This window comes from Oreochromis aureus, linkage group 23, assembly GCF_013358895.1.
Source record: "Oreochromis aureus strain Israel breed Guangdong linkage group 23, ZZ_aureus, whole genome shotgun sequence".
Lineage (NCBI taxonomy): Eukaryota > Metazoa > Chordata > Actinopteri > Cichliformes > Cichlidae > Oreochromis > Oreochromis aureus.
Genome location: NC_052963.1, coordinates 18097939 through 18125804, shown reverse-complemented (window position 1 = coordinate 18125804; position 27866 = coordinate 18097939). Strand labels below are relative to the sequence as shown.

The 27866-nt window shown below is 41.6% G+C and overlaps 1 protein-coding gene across 3 annotated transcripts; it reads right to left on the bottom strand.

The window, feature by feature from the left end:
- Positions 1–2162: 2162 nt before the first annotated feature.
- On the bottom strand, positions 2163–27630 carry abi2b (abl-interactor 2b). 3 transcript variants are annotated; one of them, XM_031729632.2, is made up of 10 exons: positions 27436–27630; positions 20996–21163; positions 20369–20545; positions 18200–18303; positions 13926–14072; positions 10956–11080; positions 7829–7993; positions 5961–6047; positions 3614–3793; positions 2163–3196 (listed from the first exon to the last, which is right to left on the bottom strand). In XM_031729632.2, the coding sequence occupies exons 1-10, from the start codon at positions 27550–27552 to the stop codon at positions 3021–3023; spliced, it is 1446 nt and encodes a 481-aa protein (XP_031585492.1). In that variant the 5' UTR covers positions 27553–27630; the 3' UTR covers positions 2163–3020. The 3 variants fall into 3 exon arrangements, with proteins under 3 accessions (XP_031585492.1, XP_031585493.1, XP_031585494.1); XM_031729633.2 differs by having other exon boundaries at positions 5961–6044; XM_031729634.2 differs by lacking the exon at positions 5961–6047.
- Positions 27631–27866: the final 236 nt, after the last annotated feature.

Sequence of the window (27866 nt, the reverse complement as noted above, 5' to 3'; positions counted from 1 at the left end):
TCTTCATTGGCCCCCTGCTAAATCCAGAATCAAGTTTAAAATCCTTCTCACATATAAAGTCTTGAATAGTCAGGCCCCATCTGATCTTAATTACCTTACAGTACCATATCACCCCAACAGAGCACTTCGCGGACTTCCCAGACTGCAAGCTTACTTGTGGTTCCTAGGATATTTAAAAGTAGAATGGGAGGTTGGAACCAGCTCCCAGTTTGTATTCGGGAGACAGACAGGCTTAAAACTTTTTTGATTAAGCATATAGTTAGGGTTGGATCAGGTGACTCTGAATCCTCCTTTAGTTATGCTGCAGTAGGCGTTAGCTGCTGGGGACTTGCCATGATGCAGTTTCTTCTTCACTCACTCTGTGTTTATACACCTTTGTTCATTTAATCATTAGTTATTAATATCTCTGCCTCTCTTCTAGTGTTTCCCTTCTGTCCCGTCTTCCTCACCTCACCCCAAATCAGTCCTAGCAGATGGGCGCCCCTCCCTGAGCCTGGCTCTGCTCTAGGTTTCTTCCTATTAAAAGGGAGTTTTTTTTCTTCTCACTGTCACCAAACCGCTTACTCTTGGCGGTCCTCTGATTGTTGGGGTTTCTTTGTATTATTGTAGGGTCTTTAACTTACAACGTAAAGCGCCTTGAGCCACCTATTGTTGTGATTTGGTGCTTTATTTAATTCAGTTTTATTATAAACTGGTCTCCACAGACTGAGACATGGGAATTCCCAGTAGACTGCTTAATTTTTAGTCTTTACCCCCAGTGTACTTTAAAACTAGACGTGATTCTCTCACATGCGTTTCTGCACAGCAAAAAAAACATCAATGAAGCAAGATGAGACTGCACCGATAAATCTCAATAATTTTATTGTCTTTGTTCTCATGATTTTACAAATATGATACTTCTGCAATTCAACTTTAACTGTGCAACACAATGGCATTATGGACTGTTAAACTCGACATCCCGATGGGACGTCTGTGACTCCAGGAAGCTGTGAATCCTGCAGACCAGAGGGCCTCACTCAGATATATATCTATTTATTTTTTAGTGTCAGTTTATGAGTGTTATGCATCAAGAGTCAAAGTTCTCATTCATCTCCCACCTGCAGTCTGTCCGCAGGATTCACTAGCAGCTTATGCACACACAAAAAAACGATTTTTCACCACTGATGACGGCTACTGTCAGGGGGGAGGAGGAAGCCGAGTGCCTCCCCTCCCTCTGTCCCTCCTCCCCTCCCTCTGTCCCTCCTCCCCCACAGGTCAGCGAGCGGCTCCTCGGACGTGGGCTCGAAGTAAAGTTGTACAGTCTCTTTGGATGAGGCTGGCGGTACCTGGTCAGAGCTGCAGGGCTGCTTGCCTTTTTAGAAATGGGTGATCTTGCCACGTAGGTTTCAGGGACACCAGTACAGATAATAACAATGGCATGCAAGACTCACATACAGACCCACTTGTTGTTGTTGTTTTTCTTTTTTTTCCCTTTTTCTTTTTTGGGAGTAGAAAATAAAAAGATCCTGACAGAAGTACAAGCACTGAGCCCTCGCAAACACCCAACAGCCAAGCGCATCGAAAACCGTACGGAGGACGAATGGTGCCTAAACTCACAGTCTTTTTTTAAAAACAAAAGTATCGGGGCCCTAATGGGATGCTTAAAACCATTTCAAAACACAACAGCTGGCTTCTTTTCATATTCAATAATTCCTGCGTCTGAGGGCATAATACATCTTCACATTTATAATATTTCTTCTACACCTTTTTGTTTTTTTTTAACTTTCACTACAAATGTATGTGCTTCTGATTTCAAACAGCTCGGGAAAAACTAAAGATCTGTAATTCGACGACAGTCCCGCTTCCCTCCGGCCGATTTTTATTGCAAAATGAAGTGATAACCTCTGAAACAGCAACACACACACTTCAATATGGCACAAGCATCTTAGAAATGGTCTAAATGCATCGTCGTCGTGGTTTGTCGTGGGTGAATATCAAAAACCAAAACCACACCATATCTAAAAATATTAAGACATTAATCATCAGTAGAGCAGAAAAGAAGCTTTTTGTCCCCCCATTAGTTCAAACATGCAGTCTGCCGCTCTGTAAGCAAAACTCGACCGCCAACTCTTGGTTAACGCAAAAGAGATAGGATAAAGACATAAAAGTAAACGGCTCGCCTCGACTGTTCATCCAACTTTATCACAGGAGCTGCAAACTTTAAATCCACGCCTTTCTCTGATTTGAGGGCTGGATGACGATTCCTTCACCTGAAAACTGCAAAGTAAAGCATGTAGTGACTAAACTCGTCCGCTTTAACCACACAAACGGAACAAAAACGAAGAAAGTTCATCATTTAAAGCACTCTTAAGGAGGATTTCCCCGTTTATCTAGCTTCGTGGATCACCTTAAGACATCTGATGTGCTTATCTTCATCAGCTTTGGCACACTCCGTGCCCTCACCCGCACATCCATGCGTCTCACTGAGGATATCGCTGTTGCATCTGGAGTGTCTGAGAATAACGAAACCTGAAGGCATTTTCCTCCAGCCCTTTTTCTCCGAGGCCGCGCGCCTCATCTACCCACTCATCATCCCCCCCTCCCACTACAAATAAATATTGGGCAAACTGCTAAAAACACAAGGAATAAAAAACATAAAAGAAGCAGAAATCAATTTAGTGGCCTCGTAGTGTGAAACAAACTCTCAAAAAGTAACAAACCCATCACCGCCCAGTCCTCCTCGTTAATCAAACAAAGTCACAAAGAAAGAAACGTTACAGGGAAGCTTATATCTAGAGTAGTGGTCGTTTTATAGCGGCGACTATGTCGAGAGAATGACTGAGCATCGAGTCTGTCATGTCCTTCTTCAAAAAAACCCTAAAAAGCTGCCTCCACTTCGCCTCCCTGCTCTTTGCTCTCTTCGCCCGGAGGTGATCATGCTCTGTTCGATCAAAGTCTTTGACCTTTAACCCTTCCCTCCCCCCGCTCCCATCCCCAACAAGCGCTCCTCCCGCTCCCTCTCCTGCTCAGGGAGGCGCCGCTCAGTCGGCGTAGTGCATGATGGACTCGACGTAGTTGCCGGGGAAGAGGCCCGTGGTCCCGTTCATGACGCCCTCGAACCAGCCGTCGTCGTTCTTCTTGATCACGTAGATGATGGCGCCCTCCTGGAACGAAAGCTCGTCCTCTTTGTCGCGGGTGTAGTCGTAGATGGCCACCACTGCGGGATGACGGAATAAAATATCTAAATAAAGATGGAGTGGACTAATATTCTGGACTAATATGGACTAATATTAAGAAAAAAATATTTTTTATTTCTGACAAGTTGTAAATTTATGGCAAGAAATCCTTTTCCATTTTTTTTAGTTAATAAAATGAAACAGTAACATTTTCTAGTCATTTTTTTGCCAAATTGTCCTCATTTACACATTTTTTTCTGCTTATAAAATAAGCAGAAAAAAGGAAAATATTCAAGTTTTTTTTTTTTTTTTTTTTAATTTAAATTCTTCCCTGAATCCATTTTTCCCCTCTTGGACCCACTAATCTTCCACATTACACTTCCAACATTTTATTTTATCTCACACACACACACACACACACACACACACACACACTTCCTTGACCAGCAAAGGCAGACCTTTCTCCAGGTAGCTGCGTGGGGCCCAGGGCGGGTCCTCCTCAGCGTAGGGGTCGCTGTACTCCACCACCGCCGACTCTTCTTCATCCTCATCGTCCTCGTAGTCTTCAGGTGGCGGCGGAGGAGGTGTGGGCTCCTCAAACACTGGCTCGTCGGCTGGCGGAGGTGGCACGTCTGAGACTAGGAGTAGTTTCCAGGTTGGGCAGTAAGGGGAGGGGAAGACAACCAGTTAGAGATGAGAAGAAGCTCAGAAGCAGAACTCTCACGGTCATGCAGAAACAGCCCATGCTGGTTGTTTGTCAGTTTTACAGAGAACCTGAGGACAAACATGCTGAAAACAAAAAGTGCACGCAGCAACTCAACATGCATTTACAGAAAGACCCTCCGGAGTAATCAACGAGGAACACACGAATACAAACGCCTCATTATTCTCATCATGCTTCACACTCTTTGCTTACACACATCATACCGAGCAGTCAACCGCCACCATCTGCTGCCGCTCCACCTCCTTCAGGCTTCGAAATCCCTCTCAGATTTTAATCAATGGGAAAAACCTAAAATACTTTTCCTCTGAGCAGTTTCACTTCTCCATTTCTTGCTTTTATACCTTTACACTAAAATGAGCCTTTGGTTTTTAAAAGCGTCACATCTGCTCGTAGTCTCACATGCTCTGCATTACTTTTACTCAGTAAGTGAAGTGGTTTCAAATGTTCCTGGAGCAAAACACATGAAAGGGGAACTAAAATCTTCAATGAACACTCAAAAGTCATTATGTACCCAGTGTGTTTTGCATACTGGTACAAGGCGTTTCAGATGAATGCACCCAACCTGCATGCTGATAGTGGGTGAAGCAGACATCAGGTTAACTGAGACCCCTGGGCCCAGATTTCCTTTATAAAACCTTTGAGAGCTTTTCTGCCACCACGCTGTTCACTTATCCCCTCACACATCATACATTTGTGATTATTGGCCTTCACACACTTTGCTTTTTCCCCCAAAATTGGATTTGCACTAAACGTCATTAGCACCAAGCTGGCCTGCACCATCTGGTTTGTTTGTTTCAGGAGGAATCATTTTGTTTCCAAGTTCCCCTTTTGTTGGCACCACATCAGCATTAGTCACCTTCTCCTGACAGATGACGCACTTCGACAGGGTTACAGCTTTCCCTATAGTTTCTTTGGATAATTCCATTCGTACTGGTGTTTTTTTAAGTTTGCTCCACACAAGAAAGAGATCGCAAGTTTTGTTAAACTAAAAGTTAGTTTAAAACCTATCCTATTATAACATTTGTCTCCATGTTATTGAAAAGTGCTCATTTAGATCATTTAACAGTCATGTGCGGTTCTACAGTAGTATAGCAAGGTTACCACAAACCCTAAAGCACGTCTGAACCTGCCTCGGCACATTTTTAAAAAATCCAAATGCAAATTAAGGCAGCTGTAGATCCAACAGCTGCCAATGGCAGAATAGCGACTTCTGTTATGCTAGTGTGAAGTCTGGCTCCGGGTGTAGTTGCTGCACTTGGTGTCGGTGTAGTCCAAAAAAGGAAAAAACAAACAGGCCACCGCAGCCCCATGATGTCCACATGCTCCAAATAACCCAACACTTTCTGCTTCATTTCCTCTGTGACAGTGTCAGACAGCTGGACTGTAATGTCTTGAGCTGCATGAATGCAGGTGTTTGCACATAAAGTTGGTGATAGATTGTGTTTTTCCCCCTTTGTCGAGGTAAATCTGTCAGGTGTTGGTGGGTTTTTGAGGTTGAGTCAAATTATTGTTTGACAGTGCCCTCGTGTTTGCAGTATTTTACATTCACACGACATCCATGTCTTTGAGTTAAACGCAGAAAGTGCTTTTCTGATTTATTCTTTGCCTCAGATGAAGAAAGAAGCCCCTCCACTTTGCCAACTTCTTCCTGACGGTGCCAACCTCACTGGGGAAAAAGTCAACAGCACCACCTGCTGGACTGAAATCGCAGCTAATTTTATTCTTCCTGAACTAAAACCTTCGTATTTCGTGAACCTGTATCAATATAATGTTGCCATGCAAAATACTGTCATACTATGCTTGGAGTGTTTAGCCCCGAAATATCTCAGTGATTTGAATCAATTATCGCGCTTTGAGCCTTCTGGAGCTTACAATCATATTTCTGGCATAATCTCCAAACGTCTCACACAGTTTAAAGATAACTGCTCAGAACGAAGCCTGAATGTGAGGGCAGCAGCTGATGTTGGTGGCTGTTTACTTGAGAAAATATTCACACATAACAAAACACCCAAAAACGCACACACAGACACCAGATTGAGTGGAGGTCATGCAGAGGGGGCGAAGAGCTAAAGGCCACTTACTAGTCTCCTGAACACGGGCCACAAAGCCCATCAGAGGCAGCTGAGGGGTGATCTGCATGGAGGGGGGAGGGGGCACGAGTGGGCCTGCTATCACCAATCAGAAATCAATACACAGAGGAGGAGGGGGCGGGGCCAGAGAGAGGAAGGCGACAGACGTGAATAGGAAGAGGTTAGAGAGACCACAGCAGAGAGTTAAAGAACACTTAGTAAAGAACAGGGTTCTCATCAGAGTCCTGCAGGCCTGCAACTACTTTAATTATACATTTATTAATGAAATGCCAAAAAATATTAACCAAAAAGAAAAAAAAAAAGAAAACCGTGAAAATTAAGAGAATCCAAAGAATTGGCAAGAAAGACCGCAATTGTCACATCTTAAAAGATGGAACCAGAGAATATAAAAGTCATCTGACCAATAATTAATAATACAATTAACAACTAAACTGTTTCTTGAACTTCTGTGAGAGGAAAGTGAACCGTTTTGGAGAGCTTCACAGACATTTTATGATCCAAATGTTTCTTCAATCAATCAGGAAGATGATGTGCAGCCTAAAGTCCTCATTCTTCATCTGGCTGTCAGACAAGCGTCTGAGTCTAATCAAAGGAATAATTGATGGGTGAAGATCGCAGGACTGACAGCAGCAGCAGACACAAAGACTGAACAGCTGTGCAGACAGAGAGCTGGTGAGGAGGTGAAGTCCGCTGAGGACGCTGAAGCTGATGGGAAATGGCAGACTACAAGACCAGACAGGCGAGGGTTTAATAGAAAATGCAGACAACCCCCGCCCTCAAAAAAAACCCCAAAAAACCTAAAGGTTCAATGAAGTTTAAATTAGCAGATAAGACTGTTGAGTGAAACAGAGGTAATAATAAAGTTTTATCATGCACTGCTCACACACGGGTGCTCACGAGCAGAGCACAGAGAAGAATTCATTACATTTCATTTTACCATTTTTTTTTTAAACCATCTCTCTAGTTTACCAGTAACTAATCCCCCCCCCGCCTGTATTCTAAAAGAAGAGCCCCAGTCCTTCAAGTACGAGTTTGAAGCTTGAAGCAGTCTGACCATGCTCCTCTGACCCCAATAAAGCATCTTCACCCAGACATCTGCTCCCCACTGGATATTTTCATCTGCAAAGCTTAGACATGGTTGTGCTGCAAAATCCCAGCAGATCAACAGTTTATGAAATATTCAGACCAACAACCATGCCATGTTCAAGTCACTTAAACCTTTCTTCCACATTCTGATGCTCGGCTTGAACTTCAGATGGTCACCTTATCCGTGCCTACGTGGTTAAATGCACCGATTTGCTCCCACGTGACTGGCTGATTAGATATTTGTGTAAATGAGCAGGTGAAAATGTGTACCTAATAAAGTGGCCGGAGTGTAATATTGGTTGGTCTGTTTAAGTTAAAAACAAATTCGTTTGGCGTTTGTCTGTGTGTGTGTGTGTGTGTGTGTGTGTGTGTGTGTGTGTGTGTGTGTGTGTGTGTGTGTGTGTGTGTGTGTGTGTAGAGCTGCATAGATCCATTAATATATGGAAAATGATCAATTCTTAAAAGAAAAAAGAAAAATTGTGTGATTAGTTGCCTTAAACTACCAAATATATTTCAGTTTTATTGTGTTTAACCCAAGTCATGATTTGATCATTTACAGTATTTTATATAGCAATAAATAAAACGATTAACTAGAAGGTCGTCTGCAATTTAACTGATTACAGAACCATTAGCTGCATTACCATTGGCCCAAACCTTTATAGGATAAAGAATAATCTTAACACATTTTTTTTATGTTCAGACTTCATAAGGAATGAAAATCTTATCTATAGAAATCCAAAAATGAAACAGTGAAGCATACAGAGAAGCAGTACCTTGGTTCTGGGCGAAGTGTGGCCCCCCGTTAAGCTGGCTCTGGTTGTGGGTCACGTTGGGCTGACCGGTGACAGACGAGGGTCGGCGGTACGGCAGGGAGCCTCCCACCGGAGGGTTCTGAGGCTGCTGCGCGGGGCGGTTCATGCTGTAGAACTGAGGAGCACCTGAGAGAAGACGGCAGCAGGGGGCAGCAGAGAGCCATGTGAGTCTGGGAGTGCAGGCAGCAGTTGCATGGCAGCACCATGTGCTGCTGTCTTACAACACCAAGTTTATTAGAAGAATAAAGCTCTGAAATCTGACAATAATCTATTAAAGTTCTATTTTTAAACAGCCACATAGATGTCAGGGACACAGCAGGGCTGTGTTTTAGAAATGAATGTTTTATTGGATTTTTAATTCACCTTACTGTGCTCCTCTGCACTGGTTTACTATTAGCTCAGACAATAAGCAATTCTTTGGATTTTGCATCAAAACTTTGCAGTTTTACCCGCCCCCCCCCAAAAAAAACAAACAAACAAAAAAAAAAAAACATACCTTTTCCATTTGCAAAGTTTAACATTTCTTCATTTTGAGCCAAACATACTTAAGTAGTTTGGTTCAACGCTAAATTGCTACAAATTTCTGTTTTTCTGCAGATATTTCTACAGAAAAACGGCAGGTAAAACTAGAAAACTTTGCATTTTATACTTTTTTTTTTTTTTGCATCTCACCTTCAAATGAAAAGTGTCAGGAAAAAAAAAAAAAAAAAAAAAAAAAAAAAGAACTAAGTAACACGTTCCTTAACTTGTCCCAAATCTCTCTCTGAGCCAACTCAATATTAACATTTGAGTAACAGCAGTTCCACCCTCCAGAGCTGCATGATAATTACAACATTGAGCCACAGAAAAACAGAAGAACAAATCACCTGGACACCATTAAGAAAAGAACAAATAAATAAATATACACAGGAAGAAAGCGTATCACCACACAGCTCATGCATTAAATATCAGAACATCATCATGAACAGAGATGCCGGAGGCCGATGAGAGGCTGAGAGGGAGGACGAGTGGAGCATCTAGCAGCAGCAGCGGGATGATGGAAAGTTGGAGGCAGATGGCAGAAGAGCTGCACACAAACAGGACTTGTGGAAGGTTGTTTGTTTTGTGTGTTCCACAGACTACAGCAAAGACATGTGCAGTCAAAGACCTGTTTTACAAGTGTTTTCTAACACTGAGAGAGTAAAGTCTCCCAGGTAAGAGACTCATCTTCTTTAAATTCATATCCTGCAGTCAATATTTAATTCATGTGTGCAGCCCTTATGAGGTGAGAGTTTCTCTTTAATACCGACCGCAGTGCTCATCAGAGCTTTAAATCCAGTCTACATCCTGAATAGAAAACCATCAAATTAAAATAATGCAGCTCCACTGATCAGAGCCCTCTCAGTTTTCTGAATACTTCAGTGGCATCACTGAGCGCCGGCCTGCCAGGTCTGAAATAAAACACTCAAATTTGTTTTTGCAGAGAAGAGGCCAGACAAACTGCAGTTACATCAAAAGATAATCCTCTTAAACTTCACTCAAGTTTTGAATTTAAAATCACAAAATCTTTGGGAATTTACAGCTGTCAGGAGAAATTATTCGACAGGTATAACCACTTCACTGTTTCTAGCATTTTTTAAGCAACTTAAATGATCAGGTACCAGCTTAAACATTAAAGCCTTATCTGCCTTTTTCTTAAAATTACTGACATTTTCACTGTGTTCAGTTTAAACTGCTCATTTCAACTTAGTATTGGTTTGTTTTCCGCTTGTGTAAAGGGCTTCTTTCTGTCCATTCCTTTCACACTAAAAGTACTTGACACTAAGTGACTGCGGTTTATAAACTGGCTTACAGAAGTATCAAAGCTGTTTCCAGCAGAAACTTCTTCTTTACTTCACCCTGAATTGGACAATCTGAAGACTAATGGATTTTTGTAGTTATCAAGTGAATGTAGACTAGCAGAGTCATCTGGGGATCGCAGCAGAAGTTATTGTATTCATTCAGGGAACATAACAGTTGTCTTTGTAGTCTAAGTAATGTAGTTGTCATAGTTGTAAGGGAATTAATTCATCGTTGTAGTTGTCAAGGGAACATCGTCTTAGTAGTCGTCGTCAAGGGAATCTAGTTGTACTCGACTACTTGTTATCATCGAGGGTTCGCAGCAGTAGTTACTGTATACATCGAGGGAGCGTAATAGTTGTGGTCGTTGTCTAATGTTTTCATCTGAATCCTGTCAATTTTGTGTTTCAACTGTTTATAAATTTTTATCATTGTTTATGTTTTGCTTGTTATTTTCTGCTACTTATTGTGATCATTATTTCCTTAAGCCAGCTTTTATGCTGAAATGTATTCAGGTCCACGGTATAACTTCATTTTTTTTGTGTCTTCTGCACAGCTACCTGTAGTTTGAAAATTACTGGTGTAATCATCGCAGATACAATAAATCCTTTTTTCCTGCCATTAAAAACAAACAGGTTGAATTTCTAAATTTAAACTGAAATTTCAGATCTGAAAATCTTTCAAGAACTAATTCAGACTTCCAGATGAAAAATAAATAAGTAAATAAATCAGGGTGATGAATGAGCACACTGGGATCATACAAGCACGTCACGGAAGGCGGGATGGAGGGCGTGCAGGGGGTGAGGAGGGAGTCGCACTCACCTTGTACAGGGTTGCCATAAGAAGCGGGGCCTGTGCCAGTGGGTACCGTGGAGGCAGGGAGTTGGGGAGGGGTGGGGTACAGGCGGGATCTCTACAGGGGGATTGGGGGCTTGTGGGGGGCCGTCTAGGGCAGAGGAAGGGGGCCCAGGGGCTGTGGCAGTGTTTGGGGGAGGTTTGGTTGCATTGGACTGGGGAGGGGCTGAACCTGAGGGGGGAATCGTGCAAGGATACAAAGGGGGAGGAAAGATAAGTGAGGGAGGTTAAGAGAAGAGTGAGAAGGGGAGAGAAAAATCAATCCAGATTTCCTGCACACTGATTCGCCTAATGAAAGCCAGAGTGAGCAGTACTCCCAGATTACTCAACACAGATTAGTGTAGTTAGTACGTTTCAGTAACAATAAGGTCCTGCAGCTCCGAGAAGAGAGGAAGGGGAAAAAAGAAGGGGTTACCTGGAAAAACGGTGGGCGGGGCTGGGGTCGGAACGGCGATGGGCACGCCCACGCTGCCACTGCCGCTGTTCTCTCGGCTGCTGCTGCGACTGCTGCTGGGGTGGCTGCCTCCGCTGCTCCCACTGCTGTCGATGGGTCGGCAAAAACGTGTCAGTCCACAAACAAACACGGCAGCAGATATTGGAAGAAAAAAAAAAAAAAAACTGCACCTCTTCTTCACAATCACAGGAAATAATACAGCCTACATGTAACATGGTGTGCAGTCTGCCCTCAAACCAGTATGGAGCTTTTTTTTAACCCAACTATAGAGCCACAGGAACAAAAGTCAGGAACTTTGAGAACTACTGATGGGTGGAAAAGTGACAGTCTGTGCTTTACTTTAACCTAGTGTCAGTATAAACTTTTGAGTTTAAGTACAAAACTACTCAAGAAGGGGCAAAAACCATGCTGTGAACAAGAAGCGTGAATTGTCTCAGTTATGATTTTAAATTAACGATTTTGCACTTGCAAATAGTCTGTATAAAAAAAGATGGCTCTAGCCTCGTTAAGTAATCTACTAGTCTTTGAAATACAGTTTTGATATAGTTGTCTTCACATGGGGGAAGGTGGAGACACCAGGTTATCTTCTCTGTCAGAAGAGAGATTGTTGAAAGACCCGAAACCCCCAATGACCCCAGGTTACATCACTGATGATGTGTCCAGGGGCACCAGATGGTGCATCATAAACTGAATCAAAGAATCTGGAATTTTGCTTTTAGTTTATTTTAAATCAGATGTGAATATCCAACAAAAAGGGTCCAGCTGATCACCTACCACTTGCTAGCTGGCTAGCACTGTTAGCAGGATGAATCAGTTGTTGACTATGACAAAAATCTGCATAATAATTGCAAAAAAAATAAGGAACACAAGACGTCTGTTTTTTTTAAATGCAGCCAAGTGCTGTTCAACAGAGAGATGAATCTGCCGTCTCATAACAAAAGAACTTGTCAATCACAGGTTTAACCACACTCAAGTATATGCTAATTTATTATTATTTTTATATTTTTACTTAATTTAAAAGAGTAATTTTACATTCATTAAGACCTAAAAACAATTGAGACCATGAACTGACTCAAGTGTTTACCGAGTTCATCATCAAGTTAGAAGCAGGGCATGTTTTCCTAAGATTTGCAGTCCCTGAATTAAGTAGACCATGTACAGCAATGGGTCAAGGAACAGACCCCAAAAGGTCTAAGCAGGCAGCTGTTGGTAACGCTTCCACAGATTCAACTACAGAAAACTTTAGCTTTAGTTCCACTAGACAGAACGTGTTGCCTGAAAGCTCCCATGAACTAACCAGTGAGTGTGTCCAGTACCTGATTTATCAAACAGGCAAAACAAGACCTTCAGTGTGAATGAAACAAAAACACTAAAAAAAATTTCACCCGATGAACCATTTATAGCCACAAAACAAATACATTATAAAATTAGGTTTGTGGTTAGACAAATTAAGGTTACTCATGTTGCTTTGCTAGTGACAGCTTTTAATAGCATTAGCTAAATTCTGGGCTAATGCTAAATGACTGCTACAACAGCATCATTGGTGATTTGCAATGTTGATCAGTGACCAATATTAGCATGACGATATAGGAATGCCAACTCCTCAGGATATCACATGGTGCTTTGTTTTCTGACCTGCACTAATTTCTTTTTTTAAAAAAAATATTGACACATATAAAAATGCAAACAAACACACACATACAAAAACACTCTCCAGTGTTGGTCTTGTAAAGTTTTGTCGAACTCAGATCCCCAATCCCAATCTTGAAAAGATGCTGGAGTAACCGTTTACACTGAACCCGACTTAGTTTTAATCCTTTGGGGAAAACAACAGACATTTCCTGAAAGTTCCTGACATTGTTCCCAGGCTCACATCATTTACTTCCAAGTGAAATTTAGATCTATAAATAATTCACCTCTCTAACACACAGTTTTATATTCAATCTGCAACCAGCCTCAAGCAACACACAGTTCAGCTGTCTTTTCTGTTTTCCTAATAACTCACTTCATTAATGTAGCACCCTCAAGAGCATTGATGTGTTAGCGTGAGCTGTATGCCTTTGAAATGACTATGTGACAGTGACAATATTAAAAAGAAAAAGAGGGGGCAGCTGGAAGCCTTCACAGGAACACATGACACAGGTGACGCAGTGGCCACATGGGACAAAGACAAAGATATGAGACGCCGTAAAAGCAGCAGGAAAGATTGTGACACATGGGGCAGACTTTCTGTTGATGGGCGGGAGAGAGCATGGATGAGAGATGATGAAGATGAGCTATGGATGGAGTGGAGCGGATACACACTCGTGCTGAGAGGAGAGTCGGGGAAGTTTTCCTATTTCTAGAAATACTTGAAACATTTGGCCAACAGATGGGACGCCGTGACGAAACTTTCCATGTTGTTTTCCCCCTCCCAAAACCCCTCGTGCTTTTACTTCTGAGACGGCAAGCAGAGTGGATCTAAGAATATCACTCCGTGTTGGGCATGAAAAAGCCTCATCTTGGGAGATGAGCTGACAGTGGATTGACAGGACTGTGGGGGCGACGCTGCCTATTTAATGACTATTACCATAGGAACCTGTGTCTAGCCAAGCTAAATAAAGCTCTGCATCTCTACCTCATGCTTGTTTCTTTGTTGTTATCTGAGCAGCGAGGGGAGCAAACAGGTGAGGAGGTTTCTAAATAATGTGTCAGTCTGGGCTTCTCCTGGGAGCTGGAGCTGCTGATGTGGGCCTGGATGTGAGGTTTAGGGAGTAAGAGTGGTTATAATTTCCACAAGGTGTCATATCAGAGAAGATGCTCAGAAGCTGGCTCGCATTTTTAAGTGTAGGAGAGGAGAAGAAGAAAAGGCAAGTAGAGTGGGGGAAAAGGGGGGTGGGGGGCTTGTTTAAAAAGTGTAGAGAAGCATGCTGGGAAGTGGGGTGGGGGTACCTGTACGTGCGGTTCCTCTGATTAACGGATGCAGTGCGTGCAGGGCTCTGCTGGGGGTGCGCCATGTTGCGCGTCGGGCTTGAGACGTAGTCGTTAGGGACAACGGGTGGACGCACCGGCTCAAGCGTCCTATAGGGGGAGTGGCGCCTGCGAGAGGGTCAGGAGGACAGGAGTCGAGAGGAAGGGGAGGGGGGGGAGAAAGGAGGGCATCCATAGAGAAGTGTAGGGGGAGGGGAGGGGGGAGAGGGAGGAGGAGAGCAAGAAACAAACAAGTGCAAACTTAAAAAAAATGGGTGATGGCAGGTGGTGAAACATCGGGGCTGGCTGGGGTCCACAGGTGAGGGGGGCAGAGTCAGAAATGACGTGGCTGCTGTCAGCTGAAAAAGACATTTATTGCTTATGTAAAAATGTATCTATTTTACAGCAACGCTGGACAATTGTGGTTTATGGCTCAGTCACACTAGGATAAAAACAGGACGGCAAAATCCCACAGACAAGGAAAAAGAAAAAATTGTGGTTGCCCACTGACTGCAATTACATTTTTTTGCATTTGAAAACCACGTTAAATCACAAAACAATTGCAACCTGTCTGCAAACAATCACAGTCTGACGTAGACTGTTGCAATCACTCCCAGACACGTTGGTGAAAGTTCGCAATAAACTCAAGTCAGTCTCCAACCTGTCTGCAATTAATTTCTTTACAGCAGGGGAACCAACTGGACTGGTTGCCAAATGTTGTATCCTATATAAAACCAAAGTTACTGAGTTCCTATGTTATTTTGCAGTTAAATTGTTGTCGTGCAGACCTTGTTACTCGACCTCATTCGATTCCAAAACTGATAGTAGACTGACTGCAAGTTTAAAATGTTGTACGAGCTAGTTTCAGGTTAGTGTCAGTTAAATGTAATAAGCTTGGCAAGACATGGCCCACCAGAGGCGAACTGCAATCTAGTTTTTATTATATATTCAGCTTTTGAACAAAGTGCATTGCCCTTCATGGTGAGGTTACACTAGCAGTACGTTAGAAATGCTTGGCACATTTTCACCCTAATTCTTGTCATAAAGTGTAAAACCACTTTATCTGTTTGGCTCTAAAAACTCTACAGTAACTGTACTGTGCTTTTATAGACCCCCTGGTTCACTCAAAGACAACGTTTACTTGTAGTTTACATAACAACAAAGGCAGGTTATGGTGCATTGCCTTATTGGCCTGGCTCCCTTGAGACCAAAATGGGCTTTATGTGGCTCATTACAAAGAGTGAGTCTGACACCCCTGATGAAGACCAATGAGAGATGAAGCTTGTTTTGTTTTGTTTTTTCCCCATCTTTCTGGCACTAACTTCAAAGATATTTAAAAGGGACTGTATTTTTCATGGATCACAATGTTATGGAGTCACAAGCTCGCCCGTTTCATGATGTTAAATTGATGCTAGAATTTAAACCTTTTTTTAAGAATTATTGGAACAAAGAAAATTTAAATAAAAAAAATAATAATTGTACTACTGCTAGTACAGTTTGTGTTTATAAACTCTTTTTTCATGAAATGAAAAAAAAAACAACACAAAAAAAATATTCCTGTATGAAATATTATGATGCCACTCAATCATTTTAGTCACTTAGCAACAATTCCTGAGTTATGTAGTTAATTCAACACTTACAGTCTCAGTGTAAATTAGCAAAAGCAATCCTGAAATTATGAAATTGTTCAAGGGATCTAAAATAACAAAAACAGAGCAACAGGTTTACATTCCCAAGTGATCCCACCCACATCTTCTGAACTATAAAATTCTTGAATAAAAACCTGAAAATGTGGTTTTTCAGCCAGCAGCAGCTCTACGATGATCAGTTTTTAACATGGGAGGGATAGAAAAAAACATAACCCTGAGGTTTTATTGATCTGGGCCTGCAATAAGATGTGTTGGAAGTAAATTTCCCAGCTGACACAGTGGGGTGACCCATCTCTGAGCACTGTTGCCATGGCAAAACGCTGCTATGAGGAATATGGGGCAGCCAGGAGTGGGCGAGTTGGGTCACAAACACACAACTCAAAGTGAAAACAGAGGAAGTTGAGTAACAGAGGAGAAGGCGACAAATTAAAAATCACACAGAGGATGTCCGCCTGTAGCCACAGGCTGCGGCTGAAGGTGCGTCATGGAGGGTTGGAGCGGTGGTTGATCGACATGCGTCTTGAAGGGACAGAAAGAGACACACACACACTTTTTCCACAGAAACACAAACAGCACTTCATACATAGGACTGTCCCAGGGGTAACACACACACACACAGCATTATGAGGTGCACTAGCAGAGTTCCTGTGGGATAAAAGACACCTCCAACAGTCAGACACAAGACAGACAACACCAAACACCTCCGCAGCTTCCATGAGCTCCGACACAGAACATGACATTAAAATACTCCAACACTAAGAAAGGACCAGAAAACGTCTCAGTGAAAAGTGATACTCTAATTAAAGTTGCTCCAAAACTACACCTACATTATACAATTAAAATTAAAGACAATTAAAGCCATTAACCTGCCACAGCGTGCCTGTATGGCTAAATCTGGCTGATAGTGCTCAATTTAATGGTTAAAGATAAAATACATTTATTGCAATTACTTAACAGCATGACCAAGATACAAGCTGAGGGACACATTTTATAGTTAAAATAATGATGATGCCTCAAAAATACATTTTTAGAAAAAGACTAAATCAGTTGAAAATGAAATTATGAGAGCAAACGAGAAAAAAACTGTTCAATTTAAATAAACAAAATGCAATAAGAATGGGGCTAATCCGGGATTTAAATAAATATATATATTTTTTTCCTTTTTTAAGATACCTTACTTTAAGAAATAATGGGATCACAGCTCATATGATTAATAGTTAGATTCTTTTTTGGAGCTTAAAATGTCTTACTCTAATGATCATTACATTTGTATATATAATACAGTGCAATATATATAATATGTACCTTATTTCCATGTTAATGGGTCGGCCAATCTGAATGAAAAGTTGCACGAAGATTGTCACACATGAAGTGATTAATAACATGTACAAACTTTAAAAAAGATTTGTTATGAATCCTAGTTGTTTTGATTTTGGTATTCAGCCTCCCCCTTGCAAATACAGTTTTTCGTTTGTGTCATTTTAAATGTACCTTGTTTGTACTTAGCTTGACGATCACCACAAGTACCACAGGTCTTATATATAGAAGCTAAATTTGGACAGGTCAGCGTTTGTACATTTTCCATTTTGTTAAACTGAATCTTCTGTATTTTACTCTTTATTTACCCCTTCTTTTTACAAAAATAATTTATATCAATCAGTTGTAAAAATATTAGTTAAGCATGCAAGTACATCAGTTTCTTTTTACTCATCAGCCAGCATGCATACGTCAGTGCCGGGATATAAATAGTCACAAGGTAAAATAGGCTAATATCAACCATGTGTCTGTACTGCTAGGCAGGCAGGATTTGACGGGTTTAATGTAGCTAATTGTCTTCTTAAAGCTAATAGAAATGAAAGTTAACCTTATTGGGGGTTTTTTCCCCATTTGATGCTTTTTCCATTTTAATGTCTGATCTAATTTCAGTCAGGAGGAGTTTAACATGTTTGAATTAAGAATAGAATAAAAAAAGCTTTTGTTTTTTTTTCTTAAGATGACATTTTAAGCTCTTTCAAAACAATCTCTTCTTCTACAAACCCAAAAATATAAAGTTTCTTTTCCTAAAATAAGGGATTTAAAAATCCTCGTTCTGGTCTTGAATGCCAGAAAAAAAGCCAGGTATTAAAACAAAAACAAATTTGTGAACAGACAGCAGCTTGAATTTTGGAAACACTGCTGCTGATGTTCATATCAAGTCCATTGCCAAAAGACTTTAAGCATTCCAAAAAGAGCGAACTTTAACACACTTGCACAAAAAACTAAAATAATTTAGGGAAACCTATTTAAAAGATGCATGCTGCATGTCTGAGAGCAAGAAGCCCTAACAAATCCAAAATTCAGCGTGCAGCTTGATGTAAAAATATTTCTTGTATAAAAGAAATCAGGTTGTCTCAGCAGCACAGAACAGCACTGTAATGTGAACTGGCCCTAAAACGGATTTCAAAACCACCCTGAAGAGACTAATTAAACAAGGAGGTAAAGGAGCGATGATGAAACTGGGAGTAACCACGTCCATATGACGGGCCTTGTCGCTACGCTCCCAAAACCGACCCTGCACTCCGTACGTCCGTGTCAACACACACCAAGGTGGTTGCACAGCTTACATACCCAAGCGTCCCTTTCCCCGTCATGGGTGGGCTCGGGGGCTTCTGTGTGGGGGGGTTGGTGCGAGGGAGTCCGCCTCCTCCGGCCTTCATGTTCTGAGCGCTGGCCTGTGGCAGGTAAGTGGACATTGGTTTAGAAATCTGCTGGTTAACCATGAGACTTCTTACACAGCTATCAACCTTCAAATTATCCTTTATTTTGTGATGAGAGTTAGAAGAGAAGATTAACAGCACTCCTACAGGAGGCAGGTAGCTTAGCTCAGCATGAGGAGGTAACAACATCTGCCCCAGTAACAAGAATTCATCTCCATCGTCCACACAAAGGCTCAGTTGGTAAGAGCAGGTCATCTACTAATCGGTTGGTGAATTTGCATCGGATGCATGGAGGCATTGGGAGGAGGGGCATCCAGCAAGCATGAGTGTGATTGTGTGAATGTTAGATAAAGTGCTTAGGTATAGATAATATATGAATGCTGAATAAATGTGGTTGACTAAGACTTGAAGCAGTTTAAAAAGAAAGAAAATATATTACATGCTAATGGGCTGGTTTTAGAAGTGCTGATGGATAGATTTTGCCTTTGCACACTTGGTCGTTACAACCAACTTTCTGGGGGGTTTTTTTGCTAAGCTAACTTGGCTCTTACACTCCAACTATAACTTCATGAATTTTGGGTAATGATAATAAAGGTCTTGAAACTTTCTGCTTTTCTTTACGTTCTGTCACAGATTCACAAATTGTCACAAATTCAAATTAAAAGTTGCTAAAATGTTAAATTAGGTCAAAGCACATAAAAGTTTGGGGGGGGGTTTTGGTCATAGCACAACAATAAAGTACAGGGAGACAGCCCTCAGCAGGCTTATCTAAGTCAGACAGTCTGTGGAGAGGGAAAACAGAAGTGCCAGAGTCAAATTAGGTAGGCAAAATTAGGTTCTAACACAATATTATTATCATCAACTAAAATACAAAATCATAAGAGTTGGTGTTGATGATACAAAGCTGGTTGTTGTGATTCAATTCTGGTTGTAGTAATCAAATATAAATTGTCGTTTACGCAATACATGGATGCAAATAAGCTCCAAATTATGGTGTAATGCATTTGCATTTCCTCTCATACCAGCTGTAAATTTTGCATCTTTAAAGGTTTCTCCAGGTTTTATTTCCAAAAACGACAACATAAAGCGAATACTGATATTTCTACTTTTTTGTGCATTAAAATAAGACAAGCAAAGGATTTTTCACAAGTTCATTTTTAAAGAATTTTTCTAAAATATAATCTAAATCTCTGTAAGCAAAGACATTTTTAACTGCAAACAAACCAAAAATGTAAAAGAAACCACAGACAGGACAATTCAAAACATCCACAAATCACAAAAAGCCCTTCCTTGTTTGGGGCTCTTACTTTGAAAATCTTACCTTAAACCTTTGCAACCACTACAGTTGGTAACAAAGATAAAGTTAGGCAAGCATAAAGAGAGAGAGAAGAAATCAGGTGATTAGTGTGCGAAGGAGGGGAGGAAAACAACAGTTGTTCAAGCTTGTGCTGCACAAAGCCGAGCTGGAGAGCTCCGGCCAACAATAGCTCAGTGTTTAAAATCTGAGGAATTCGACCTTCGTAAGGTTGAAAGCCAGCGCTTCAGTTTTCTGTATAAACAAGCTTGTCATTGTTCAGAAAGTCAGCAGGAACAAAGCTTTAACAATCAGGCTCTCCCATGATTTTATTAAACATAAAATCATGAGAAAAGCCTGTTTCCAGCTGCAGGTGGCAGGCTTAATGTCCTGGCCGTCACTGGCTTCCCGTCCATGTGAAAAACCTGAGTCATTGATTTTTTTCTTAGATTTCTTGACTTTGAAAACCACTGAAACCTAATAAATAATAAAGAACATGACCTCTACACGTCCTTTGCTTATCCTTTAGATTTTCATCAGTGAGCAGCCTGGATTAATCCCAACATGCAAACACATTTCCATGGTCTTCTTTTGACCCCTAAAATTAAGTATTTGACAGTACTGCATACAAAAAAATACCAATATAACCTAAATTCTATCCCTTAAATCAATATTATTTCATAAAATATAAAAATAATCACATCACTCTTATAAACTGGCTTGTGGTTGGTGACTTTTTAAGACTACTTGTGGCCAAATTTAAGGGAAAAAGACCAGAATCAGCACCTTAACTCCGTGGCCCATGTCGTCTAGCAGGCTGTAGTCGATGGGCTTGCGGATGTATCGCACAGGCCTCTCGGGGTTGGCCGGGGCGATGATCTTGTGCGTGCGGGACGTGTTCTTGTTGGTGGTGAGAATGCCGATCTCCCGCCGTGCTACCTTCTCTTTGTGGATGTCCACCGTCTAAGGATGAGAGGCATGTTTTCATTTTTTTTTTTTTCATTTTTTAATTAAAACACTTAGTCCTGAAAGCCTTCCAAGACTTTATTAGGAGGAAGAGGTGTTTCAGTGTTTCATAATTTAAGGTTTTGATTGCTTTGAAGTATCTGTTGCATGTTGAAACCCTTTTATCTTTCGATCCAGCGTGCAGCTTCAGCACGCGTATTTGCCTGCAATGCAGATACACTGAATTATACATTCATTATCCGCACAGTCACATCAGCGTCTGATCCATATGGATAGTAAAACTTTATTAAAACCTCATGAGGCTTACACAGTGTTTAATACCCAATAGAAAAAGGACAAAGAGCATTAAAAGGCGATATTTAACTGTTAATTGTGCTTTGAGAACTGATGCAGGGGGTTCCTTCTTGGCGGGTGAGTCAAAAGCCTGATTTGTTTAACTTCCCTCACCTGTGAGATGTGGTTGATGGAGGACTCCATGCGGCGGAGCTGCGAGGCCTGGATGTCCAGCATCTGCAGGACATTGTTGGCCAGTGTGTTGATCAGGTAGGCTACACTGGCCAGAGACTGGGTGGTGTAGTTCTTGGTCTCCTCCAGCGCCCTCTGCTTGTCTGGAGACTGAAGAAGAGAAATGGATATTTGACTTTCAAAAGACATGATTTGCATTTCATGGAAAGCAAACGATGCAGGTTTTACAAAGTGATGAAAACTGAGAGAGGAGAGGGGAAAAACACAGCCTGGGTTACCTGAGGACATTCTGAAAAATGCGGACTTTAAGTGGGCCACCTTTACACTACAAGATTCCTGCACATTTGTAGTACTTGTTGTACTCAGATGAGTCTAACAGTTTAGACAAGGGCCATGTCAAAACACAGAGGAAATCCCACAGGGGGCATTTACACACTTCCAGGGCTACTTCTAGCCTGCTGCATGAGGGTGGGCAGCTACAAAGATTAGAGGTTGCAGCAGATGACTGGTACCCCCACAGGGTTCTGGCATCTCTGAAACGACTGTGTTTGCATTTGATCCCTGACAAAAACAAGCAGAATATAAATGGATTGTTCCAGTCGGCTTGGCTTCTACAGGAAGAACAGCAGTCAACATCTGCACATTTATTCTCTGCAAGTGCAGAGACATAGGAAGACTAAACTGTCACAGACAAAGTTGTTCTGCTTTTGTGTCAAAACACTTTCTGTAATGAGTACTACAGTATTGTGCAAAAGTCCTCATTTCTTTACATTTTCTTTGTGTTTTCATACTACACCATACTAACATACTACACCTACTTCCCATTTTCCTAACAAAACATAAAGGAATGCACAATTTTGCATTGCAGTGCTGTACTATAATCAGTGCCCTGATGATTACTGTAGCAGCAGGAACAGCAAGATACATATTATTATAGGCTAAAGGTGATATCCACTCAAATAAAATGTCTATTATAATGCCAGCATCTCTTCAAAGAAAAAAAAGATGTTATTAGGCTGTTAATTCTGTAAAATTGGTCCATAAAAAGTACACAACAATGTTTAGGAATAACAGTAACAAAGTAATTAAAAACATAGTCCTTTCAAAGAAAAATCAGCAAGAAACAATCTCCCGTGGAAGTCGTGATTCGCTGAGTGAGTAGATGGCAAGTGATGTCAGCATGCAAACCAAGCAACTGCAAGGAGGTGTTTGCACATCTATACGCACATTTTAGCCTATAATCAGCCTGAAATCACCATTTAACCTCATGTTTTTGGCCTCTGTGGGGAAGACGGACTATCAGAAGAGAGCAATACAAGCACAGAAAAAACACAAACTTCACAAGAAAGTTCTCAGGCTGGAAATTAATCTAGGACCTTCTTATTCAGTATTCATTTACTGTCATACAAGAGATTACAAACATGAACCTCACAGCCTCAGGAAGAACCTGCACCTCAGTCTTGTTGTATGAGCTTTGAGGCTACACAGCCTTCTGAACAAGGAGAGGATGGCGAACAGAGACAGACAGCTTTCATTTGAACTTGATTCCAAATTAGCTGAGCTATGGGTTTGTAAAAAACAAGCCCCAGTGGATGGAAGCAGCTAAAAAGACCCCTTTCCATGTAATTATCCAAACACACTTTATGAAGGACGATTTAATGGGGCTACAGGTTATGTTGAACCTGGCACATAGTTACCATTTAACTCAATGCTGACCCACTAATGATAAATCCCCACATGAGCACTTCAAAAAGGTCATTAAAGAGGTTAGAGCTACTTCAATGCTAGAGAAAATATCATCCCAACACAAAAAGCAGTGCACAAAAAATGGAGCCTGAATGCAGTTGGTGTAAGCAGGATGGAGAGCAAAAGGTTTCAGCACCAAGAAGCAAATTTGTAGTGAAGCAAGAGAAAAGAGCTTAGCAGCAGTGAAGTGAGTAGCAGGTAAAACAGCTGCAGCTGGCGTGAAAGCGGTGTTCAGAGGCAGCCGATTGGCCGTGGGCACGGCGTGGGCACGTCGACAGGAACATCAAAGGGCAGATGGATCGGCTAATGTTTCTGCTGGGAAACTGTGTTCCTTAATCCTCTGTGACACTGCACCGAGCGCAGCATGCGGGGTCGAGCTGCAGCACAAAGCCAGCACATAATGGTGTGAATGAAAGCAAAAGCAGACACCAAAAAAAAAAAAAAAAAAGCATTTTTGCTTCTCAAATGTGGCAATTTGCAGCTTTAATTTGGTCTATGTGATCAAGCACTGCCTATGTTTAGATTTAAACAAGTAATGTTAGTCTTTTAGCAATGATTAAGGGCTTTTTCACCGATTTTTCTGAGCATTTTAGAATAATAAAATAATCAGATTACTCCTGTTTTTTTCTCTCAATCATAAGCAGCTACTTTAATAAAGATGAATCATTTTTAAGGTGTTTTCTTAAAGAAGCAGAACAAACTTGATCGTTCTTGCTTCTAAAAAGACCAACATTAGTCTGTAGATTTAAGCTTGGACAAAACAAGCTTCATTAAAATGTCATCTGAGGGTCTGCAAAAGTCTGATTGCTGTAGCTCGCCATTTCCAAATAATCTGCAGTGTAACCAACAAAAATTAGTGGGGACAAAACCGCTCATTAGAGTTTCCTGTGTGTGAGTGGCAGCAGCAGATTAACTGCATTGTTTGCAGCAGCCTTTAGGCTGTGATTGGATATTGCCTTATTGATTTTACTTTAAAATTCAAATTTAAGCCATGCTGTTAACTCCCCAAAATCCAGGGCTGCGGTGCCAGGATAATGGGAAAGCCCACGTCTTTCCTTTTCTTCTTTATTATTTATTTATTTGTTAGTTTTGACAGTGAAGCCAGGAAACCTTTGTACAAACACATCGAATCAGAATGAAAGGATATCTGGGCTAAACTGACATAAGACTGGGGGGAAAAAAAAAAAAAACAAAAACAAAAAACTGAGAGGCAGCATCAAGCAACAAGCCGGGGAGTCCCGACGACTTCAATGAGCAGCACCCTCTGTGGTAATCAGTCTATTCCCTTTCATGTGAAACATGCAGCGCACTTTTGATCCAAGACAAATTTTAAAGAATCTCACACTCACACTCACACACACACTTACTTAATCCAACTAGTTTAAGCATCTGGCACAGCCTGCAAACAAATGGCATCATTTACAGGAGAGCAGAGGACGCAGCGCTGCTATAGAATGAGGACAAGCAGGTTATGTGGTAAAAGTCACGAGAGCACCTGCTGGCACAGGAGAGACGGATTTAATCCAGTGACATGTATCCGGAAAGAGAGAATGGATATTACTCCACTACTAAACCATTTTAAGTCAAAATGGGCAGAAAGAATTTTTTAAAAAAGGCAAATTTCACTTAAATAAGTCAAAACAGACTCAGGGCCTTTGCTGCACCCTTACTGATTGGGCTCACATGCATCCCCCCCCCCCCCCCCGGAGCCCATTTTAAGTCAGAAAAACGCTAATTAAAACAATTATTTGCTCTAAGAAACACATCTCCCCTCATTTGTACTGGCACCTGGTAGGCTGTCATTCACTACTAAAGCTCAAGGGTAGCAGTAACGTTTGTCAAGGCTGCTTTCAAGCCACCACGTAACAAAAAAAGAAGCAGCAGCAGCACTGCTCTCTACACGAGTTGGACCAGTAAAACGAGCCTCTGTACAAACAGTACGGCAAACATTCAGCCAAATACTACCACAGCTGTCAGAAAGCACATTTTGGGCCTATTGAAAACAATATATCATAATGAGCTCTGGCACCAAGTAAAGGTAGCACATTACAAATATACCACAACTCTGCAGAGTCATTTCAGAGCAAATACAGTGACCGAACAGCTCCCTGTCAATATCTAACTGGATCTCGGCTTCAAACACCCATCCCTGGTGGCTACAGCATAACCTCACATGCTTTATATTGACATGAAGAACGTTTTCTCTCTACTGTGGAAGGCATGTGCATAATTTTTTAAAGAAATACTATGGCAGGAGGGACACCAGACCTGGGAATCAACAGTTCTAAATAGTCACCCTGGTCAAAAGTGTCCCAAAGCTTAATAATTCCTTTGACCAATGTTTCATCACGTTGTCTTGACAACATCAAACCACAGACTGTATGTTTGGTGTTAGAAGTCCCGTTCTAACTTCTTGAGCTAAACATTGTGGTTTTTTTGAAATAATGAGTGGCAGATTCGGCTGAGAAACCAAGGACCGGCTCATACGGTAAGAAAGCTGTCGACCACAAGGTAGCACTCTATCCTCATCTTTTTGACTCTGATGGGAACCACAATTAACAAAAATAAACATCACAACATATCCAAAATGGCTTAAAACTAACAACCGAGTCCACACACACACACACACACACCAGAAAAGTAACAATCATCGCCTCAGTATAAGGAATAATAATTACATGCCAATGTAAGAGATTGCTCAAACCATCAGAACAGATGTGAGAGATAAACATGGCCAGAACAAAGAGAATTTTATTGGTTTCTATCATGGCTGTCACCACATGTAAAGCACCGGGACATGACCACACATAACACCAATGGCAATGACCTCAGCAACTTGGGTAGGTTGTGTTATAGGCTCCACAATCCTTCATCACAAAAGTCTGAATCACCCGTCAAAGATAATAAGACAGACGTATTGATGCTGAAAACATTTGCAGGACTGCTTTTGCTCCCCCACAAAGAAAATTGTGAAAATAATTTGCTCATTATTTCAGTTGTCGCCCCTTTTGTTTGTTGGTTTTGTAAGAATGTAGTTAGGCTATAAGCGCAAAGGGTCAGACAGGTAGTTAGGCAAACAGGCGTAGGACCAGCACGGACTTTGTTCTTTTTTTGCCAGCTGTTAAACCAAACAGAATTCATGCACTTTTGATGGCACACAGTGTTTGCCAACAGCGCATGAAAAAAAAAAAAAAAAAAAAAAAAAAAGAAAGTGACTTTTGTGATAAATGATCACTCCACGAATTAAAAAGTTGAAAAAGTCTGAGAGAAAGTAACTGATAAATAGAGGAAACACTCAATTACCCACTAAATATGGTCATTTCAGAGCATCGGTGCATCAAGCATGAGTGACAACCAACACTGTGTCCTTTATAAAAAAAAAAACCCAACATAATACTGACTTTGAAGTCTGTGAATACAAACATCTCACACACTAGGGGTTGGTTTTGTTAGTGAAACATCCCTTGACTGCAAACAACTCCTGGGCGTGGAGTTCCAGCAAACACACCTGCAGCATCGTGTGAATGACAACCCGAAATATTAGTTAGCAGGTTTAAATTCCTCAATGACTAATGCTGGAAGAAGTCTGCTCTAAAGTGAAACAGAAAAGGACAGAAAATATGAAAACGTAAGAGGTGAAGCATCACACTAAACATTCTCCTGATGCTTCCTACTTCTGTCCAGCTGATCTATCAGTGATAACATCCATCTGACAGCAGCTGGGAAAACCTCACAGGGCAACCTGCCAGACAGCAAGCTGCCAACATCCACCACCTCTCTCCTCTTCCTCCTCCTCCTTCTTCTTTGCAGGGCAACTTGTCAGACCTGATCAGCCCAGCTCATCAGGGATGTCAGATTTCAGCATCGCACCTTGTGTACTAGCTTATTCCCCGATTTCTCACCTACTGAAAGCTGGCCTGCGAGTGTGTAATGAGTGGAGATGCCGAAATGACATGAGATCACACCTGCAGAATTTCAAAGCGTCTGAATGGCTGCACTCACACACAGGCAGAAATGTATCCACACACCCCTCCCCTCTCCATCTCTAAACACGGAGGTGCACATGAATGGCTTCAGGCTGAGCATGTTTTTTTAAAGGGTTTTAAGTGTGGCTGCTACATCAACAGCATCATAAATCAGTTGTTTGTAACGCTGTCACGGCGGGTTATCTCCTGTCACAGCCTATCAGAGGTTAATCTGCCTTGATATCGCGTCCCACATCTCCGGCCGGAGCCTGATCAGCTGGCTGGCAGTGATTGATCCCCGCACGGAGCACAGAAATCGATTTTCACGGTGCCTGCTCGGTGGTTTGAGGGGTGATGACGAGCAGCAAGCTAACGAGCTACCCGGCTAACCCACCACGGTGGGATGCACAGCTCACACACATCGTTATACTGAGGGGAGGACGTGAAGCAAAAAAAGCGAGGCCAGTAAATAGCGGCATGAATCAGGTGGGAAATGCCACATTATGAGTTTGTTATCTAATTTTAAAAAAACAAACAAACAAAAAACGCCTCGGCAGCAGGTTGTTGCTGCGCTAGCCGAGGCTAGCTGACAGCACGGCTGCGCTGCATCGGCAGCGCTAGCATCAGTTAGCCTAGCACCACTTCGCTCCATTGAAAAAAAAAAAAGAAACAAACTACACCTTCTTCCCCTCCACGGTTGTGTCAGCCTACCTGGACATAGTTGCTCTCGCAGTACTCCGCGACTCTTTCCAAATTAGTGAAGCTGTCCAGCAGCGCGCTTCGTCCCGCTGGAATCTCCTCTTCCAGAAGCATTTGTAGCTCCGCCATTTTCACATCTTTAGCGGAGAGGTGCGCTCTCTGGCGCCCCCGTGGCCGCCCGCGATACCGCAGGGCTCTCCCCACAGCCGGGCTTCCCAAAATTAATAACAGAGCGGCATCACAGCACACTCCCACTGCTGAGTGCTTCAGAGGTTATTTACTTCTCTTTCTTTCTTTTTTTTTTTTTTTAAATTAGTTTTCAATTCAGAAATATTTAACTCAGTGAATAAAACATTTCATAACTATATATTAACTACTATACTAAATAAAAACCTGTAATACATTTCCTGGACTCATTTTTTATTCCTCTCTAAGGCTTTAGT

What these genes read in the sequence shown, in the direction of transcription:
- abi2b (XM_031729632.2), bottom strand. Translation starts at nt 27,552, where the DNA reads ATGGCGGAGCTACAAATGCTTCTGGAAGAGGAGATTCCAGCGGGACGA. An exon ending in GCGAGAGCAACTATGTCCAG is followed by an intron (nt 21,164 to 27,435) that starts GTAGGCTGACAC and finishes TCTCTTCTTCAG; the next exon opens with TCTCCAGACAAGCAGAGGGC. An exon ending in ACGCAGCTACCTGGAGAAAG is followed by an intron (nt 3,197 to 3,613) that starts GTCTGCCTTTGC and finishes GTCATCCCGCAG; the next exon opens with TGGTGGCCATCTACGACTAC.